The sequence below is a fragment of the Leptosomus discolor genome, chromosome 26 (genome assembly GCF_034619465.1).
Source record: "Leptosomus discolor isolate bLepDis1 chromosome 26, bLepDis1.hap2, whole genome shotgun sequence".
Lineage (NCBI taxonomy): Eukaryota > Metazoa > Chordata > Aves > Leptosomiformes > Leptosomidae > Leptosomus > Leptosomus discolor.
Window position 1 is genome coordinate 3,063,167 of NC_141416.1, and position 6,013 is coordinate 3,069,179.

A 6,013-nucleotide genomic window follows, 5' to 3' on the forward strand; every position below is an offset into this window, starting at 1 on the left:
TAAAAGACTTTTGACCATACCTGGTCGATTCGAGGAGTGGTCAGGACCCCCATACAACCACCAGAGACTGTATGAGACACCGCCCCGCCCCGAGCATGCGCACATCAAACCTCGACCATGGTTCAGCATAATGCAGATTAGTTTTGAATATGTATTAGCTAGATGATGAATAACGTGTATTTTTGATGAATAATGTACGTTTTGGAGCATAAAAGGGACCAGCAGGTGTGCCCAGGTGTGCTTGATTTGTGGATTGATTCCACCAGGCACCTGGGCCTGAATAAATGCAAGATCTCTCCTGAGTGTGTGGAACTGGGTTATGGCACACTGGGTAAAGAAGGACAACAGTCTGGGTCTGTATTTTGGATTTGTGCTGGAAAGAGTGTTGACAGTACAGGGATCTTTCAGTTACTGCTGAGCAGAACTGTGATGGGTTTGCGGGGCAAGGTTTTGGTAGCGGGGGGCTACAGGGGCGGCTTCCGTGAGAAGCTGCTGGAAGCTTCCCCAGTGTCCGACAGAGCCAGCGCCAGCTGGCTCCAAGACAGGTACACCGCTGGCCAAGGCTGAACCCATAAGTGACAGTGGTAGCGCCTCGGGGAGAACATCTTTAAGAGGGGGAAAAAGTTACTGGGCAGCAGAAATTGCAGCGAGAGAGAGGAGGGAGAACACACAAGAGAAACAATTCTGCAGACACCAAGGTCAGGTCAGTGAAAAAGGAGGGGGAGGACGTGCTCCAGGTGCTGGAGCAGTGATTCCTCTGCAGCCTGTGATGAAGACCCATGGTGAGGCAGGCTGTCCCCCTGCAGCCCATGGAAGTTAACAGTGGATCGGATATCCACCTGCAGCCCATGGAGGACCCCATGCCTGAGCAGGCGAATGCAATTTGTTTGTTTGTTTGTTCAAGCTGCAAGTTTGTCTTTTCTGCCAGCTTTGTTTTGGGAAAGGAAATAACATGTTTAATATTTTAATCTGTTGTGTAATTAATCAGGAGTGGAAAATACACTCCTGTATAGGAGGGACTTTAATTTTCTCTTTTAGAACACTTTTCCTCTCCTGCTTCCCCCAGCCCTAGTTACTAAGCAGTTTCAGTAACATCTACCTGTCCTACGGAAGGACCAAATACAGTCGTGCTCTGGTGTAGTGGGTCTGTCTGAGATGGCGGCCTCATCGTGCTGGGCTGTGCAGCGGTAGCCAGGAAGGTGCTGATAACACACCAGGGTTTTGGCGACTGCTGAGCAGGGCTCGCCCAGCATCAAGGCTGTCTCCCCAGCAATTCCCCAGTAGGCTGCGGGTGGGCAAAATCTTGGGAGGGGCTAAGCCAGGACAGCTGACCCAAACTGACCAAAGGGATGTTCCACACCACGTGACGTCTGCTCAGCAATACGAGCTGGGGAAAAGAGGAGGAATTGAGGGGCATTCGTTTTATGTTTGTCAGCCGGACCAACCGCTGGGCGTACTGAGGCCCTGCTTCCTGGGAACTGGCTGGACATCACCTGCCGATGGGAAGCAGAGAATAAAATCTTCTATTTTCCTTCGCTTCCACGTGTGACCTTTGCTTTTGCTTTATTAAACTGTCCTTATCTTGACCCACGTGCCTCCTGTTTTATTTTCTCTCCCCTGTCCAGCTGAGGGGGGGGAGAGTGATAGAGTGGCTTTGGTGGGCACCTGGCGTCCAGCCAGGGCCAAACCACCACAGTCTGTTTGGTGCCCAATGTGGGGCACAACAACGACAGTTTTGTACGAAGCGTGCTGTAGCTGTACAAGTTATGAAGCAGCAAGCTCGTGTGCAGGTCACGGAGTTTGTTGGCTGCACTGCTTATCTCTTTATTCTGCTGAGTTTGGGAACATGTTTATACAAATAATGGCTATGTGCTTTGCTCTCACGCTGATGGCTTTACTGTGCTGGAGGAGCTATTTAGATGAAGGATCTTGGGAGCGTGCTAGCACAAACAGTAGCTCTGTGCTTTGCCCTGGCATTGATTGTCTCGTTGTGCTGCGGGAACTATCTTGTGGAGAAGATGAGGAAACCCATCTCCCTCTCCCTACCGGACTGATGTGGATGATTTTATTATGCAGGCTCCCAAGGTCCTTGTTCACCTTCATGTGAGCTGTTTAATACTATTAATTAATACTGTTGGCATATTACGGCGTATTTTGTGGAATCTGGTGTCATGGTGTAAGAGAAGACAACTTTTGGGTCAGGTGATACTGAGATGTGCCCTGAGGCGGCTGGTCCCTGGGTGGCAGGGTGCGTGGAAGAATTTGGGCAGATTCTTAGGACGGTTATTGTCTCCCATAACCTGGGACTTTACACCTGAATAGGCAAGAGACCCCGGCAACTGACGCACCACCTGATAGAAGGGTGCCTTACCTACCCCAGCGAAAACCAGCAGCTTCTTGCTCTGTACGGGGGCCTGGCCTGTGCCTATCGAGCCACACTTCAATACTCTCAGAGGACTGTGGCCAAAGCAGGGACCCAAACTACATCTGACAACACCGTGGCTGAGATAGGAACCCAAACAACAACAGCTAGAGTAACTGCCCCAGTAGCGAAGAAGAAACAGTGGATAAGGAGATCAGCAGGTCTATATCATCAATTGGCAAGGGAGGAAGAAGGTCTGATCGAGAAGCCAGTCCTTCGACAAAGAAATTGGAGGAATGAGTGAGAGAAATCAAACAGGAAGCAGAAACTACCCGATCCTTAACTTCATCAGAACTTCGAGACATGTGCAAAGATTACAGCTGGCAGCCAGGTAAGCGGATTGCTGCCTGGCTGCTCCGATGCTGGGATAATGGGGCTGACAGCCAGCAGCTGGAAGGGAAGCCCAGCAGCTGGGACCTCTTGCTAGAAACTGGGGAACTGAGAGAGGAATAGCAAAAGAGGCAGCAATTTGCAGTCTCTGGAGATGGCTCCTCTCAAGTGTGAAGGCAAGGTGTTCATTCAAGGAAGATCTTGTGAACTCCCCTGGAAAGTGGACTACCAGAAAGTAGAAGGCATCCAGTACCTGAGAGAATTAGCAGTGCTGGAAGTCATCTACAGCGAACTGGACAATGATGAGGTCTCCAAAGATCCAGAGGATGTCCTGTGCATACAGGCCATGTGGAGGAAGGTGGTTCAAAGTGCCCCAGCATCATATTCTGGCAGCTTGGCTTCAATGTATTACCTGGATATGGATACTCCAACTGTGGAGAGAGTGTCTTCTTGGCTCCAAAACTTTGAAGAAAATCTCCGTACCTCCTCATTCCTACGTGACAGCACCTCGGCTGTCAGGGGTGCCCCAAGAAAACAGCTCTCTCCTGCCCTGCTCAGAGGGAAAGGGAGCCCCAGACATATGCCGTCTGGTGCACTCTGGTTCTTCCTGCGTGACCAGGGGGAGGACATGAAGAAATGGGATGGTGAACCTACCTCCAAGCTGGAAGCCCATGTATGTGAACTGAGAGGGAAGACAGCTGTTAAGAAGGGGTTACCCAAGAAAGCTTTTGATGTAGTTGCTGCAACAAGACAAGAAGGCAATCAACGGTCTCCCAGACATAAAAGAACTGAGATCACCTCCCTTGATCCTGATGAGGGGACTTCTGGTCTGGCACTGCAAAGGTCAGACAGCGAATATTCTGATGAGGAACAGAAACAGAGGGTCCCTGCCTTTGGCCAGGAGAAGGAAAGGGATGACCAGGTATACCGGACTGTGCGGATCCGATGGCCTGGCACATCAGACCCACAGAAGTACAAGGCTTTGGCAGGCCCTGGTGTGCAGTGCACGCTGGTGCCGTCAGGGTATAGGGGCACAGAACCAATTTGGATCTCAGGAGTGACAGGGGGATGCCAAGAATTGTCTGTGTTGGAGGCTGAGGTGAGCCTAGCAGGGGACAAGTGGGAAAAGCCCCATTGTGACTGGCCCAGAGGCCCCTTGTACGCTTGGCACAGACTACCTCAGGAGAGGGTATTTCAAGGACCCAAAGCGCTACCGATGGGCTTTTGGTGTAGGCACTGTGAACACAGAGAAGATCAAACAGCTATCTACCCTGCCTGGGCTCTTGGAAGATCCCTTGGTGTGGGATTGCTGCAAGTTGAAGAACAGCAGGTGCCAGTTGCTACCAGGGCGGTGCACTGATGGCAATATCGCACCAACTGAGACTCCTTGGCTCCCATCCATTAGTTGATTCATCTACTGGAGAGCCAAGGAGTCATGAACAAGACTCACCCACTTTTAATAGCCCCATATGGCCAGTGCAAAAGTCTGACGGAGGTTGGAGGTTAACAGTAGACTATCGTGGCCTGAATGAAGTGATGCTACCAAGTGCTGCTGTACCGGGTATGCTAGAGCTCCAATATGAACTGGAGTTGAAGGCAGCTACGATTGACATTGCCAATGTGTTTTTCTTAATCCCTTTGGAAGCAGAATGCAGTCCACAGTTTGCTTTTACATGGAGAGGTATCCAATATACCTGGACTACACTGCCCCGGGGGTGGAAGCACAGCCCTACCACTTGTCATGGACTAATCCAAACTGCACTGGAAAAGGGTGATGCCCCTGAACATCTACAATACATTGATGACATCATCGTGTGGGGCAATGAGGCAGAAGTGTTCAAGAACGGAAAAAAAGTAATTCAGATTCTTCTGAAAGCTGGTTTCACCTTAAAAAAAAAGCAAGGCCAAGGGACCTGCACAGGAGATTCAGTTCTTGGGAATAAAATGGTAAGATGGATGCTGTCATGTGCCTATGGATATGGTCAACAAGGTAGCAACTATGCCCCCGCCAGCTAACAAAAAGGAAACACAAGCTTCTCTAGGCCTTGTGGGGTTCTGGAGAATGCAAATTCCAGGTTATGGTCAGTTTGTGAGTCCTCTGCATCGAGTAGCATGAAAGAAGAACTGTTTTGAGTGGGGCTTTGAGCAACAACAAGCCTTTGAGCAGATCAAACAGGGAACAGCTCGTGCGGTAGCTCTTGGGCCTGTCCGGACAGGACCAACTGTGCAAAATGTACTCTGCACTGCAGCTGAGGAGCACGGTCTCACCTGGAGCCTCTGGCAGAAAACATCAGGAGAAACCAAAAGTCAACCATTAGGGTTTTGGAGCCAAGGGTATTGAGGATCAGAAGCCCACCACACCCCAACTGAAAAAGAGATACTAGCAGCATATGAGGGGTTCAAGCTGCTTCAGAAGTTGTTGGTATAGAAGCATCTCTCCTCTTGGCACCACGATTGCCCGTGCTACACTGGATGTTCAAAGGAGACATGCCTTCTACGCCTCATGCAACCTGCATTAAGTGGGTAGCAATGATCACACAAAGAGCTTGACTGGGAAAACCCAGCTGCCCAGGAATCCTGAAAGAAATAATAGGCTGGCCAGAAAGCAGAGATTTTGGAGTGTTGCCTGAGGAGATGGCTCGTGCCCAAGAGGCACCACCATGTAATAAGTTATCAGAAAATGAAAGGTTATCATTCTGGGTTATATCCACCCAGAAAGCTGAAAGAATAGCCCTCACCAGAGCACTGGACCTGAGTGAGGGAAATCGAGCCAACACATGGACAGATTCCAAATATGTTTTCGGAGTGGTCCATGCTCATGGGGCTATTTGGAAGGAAAGAGGACTGCTGTCGGCTCAAGGGACTGTGATCAAACATGGTCCCCAGATTCAGGAACTACCAGGAAGCATTCAAAAACCCACAGCGATCGCAGTTAGGTGCTGCAAAGCCCACCAAACAGGTAAAACTGCTCCGGAACTGTGTGACCAACTGGCAGATAAGGCTGCAAAGAGGGCTGAAGAAAAAGACATCCTAACCTTAGTACCTGAAAAGAAAACAGTTTTAACAGATGTGTCACCAAAACATGATGAAAAAGACACTGAATTGATAACTAAACTACAGGCCAAAGAGCAAGTAAGAGGGTGGGCCATTATGCCTACCGCACAAGTGGTTGTTCCACCCTAGGTAAGGAGAGAAACTGCTAAAAGAAAACATAATAAGGTACACTGGGGAACAGAACATTTAGTAAAACAAAACCCAAGA

General features: G+C 49.7%; 1 protein-coding gene across 1 annotated transcript; it reads left to right on the forward strand.

Moving 5' to 3' along the window:
• The first annotated feature begins 1,919 nt into the window (after positions 1–1,919).
• Positions 1,920–4,527, forward strand: LOC147413642 (uncharacterized). The gene is given in 7 exon segments (XM_086478440.1): positions 1,920–2,041; positions 2,043–2,317; positions 2,320–2,619; positions 2,622–2,810; positions 2,813–2,979; positions 2,982–3,775; positions 4,398–4,527. Coding segments are annotated over 7 exon segments (1,977 nt in total).
• Positions 4,528–6,013: the final 1,486 nt, after the last annotated feature.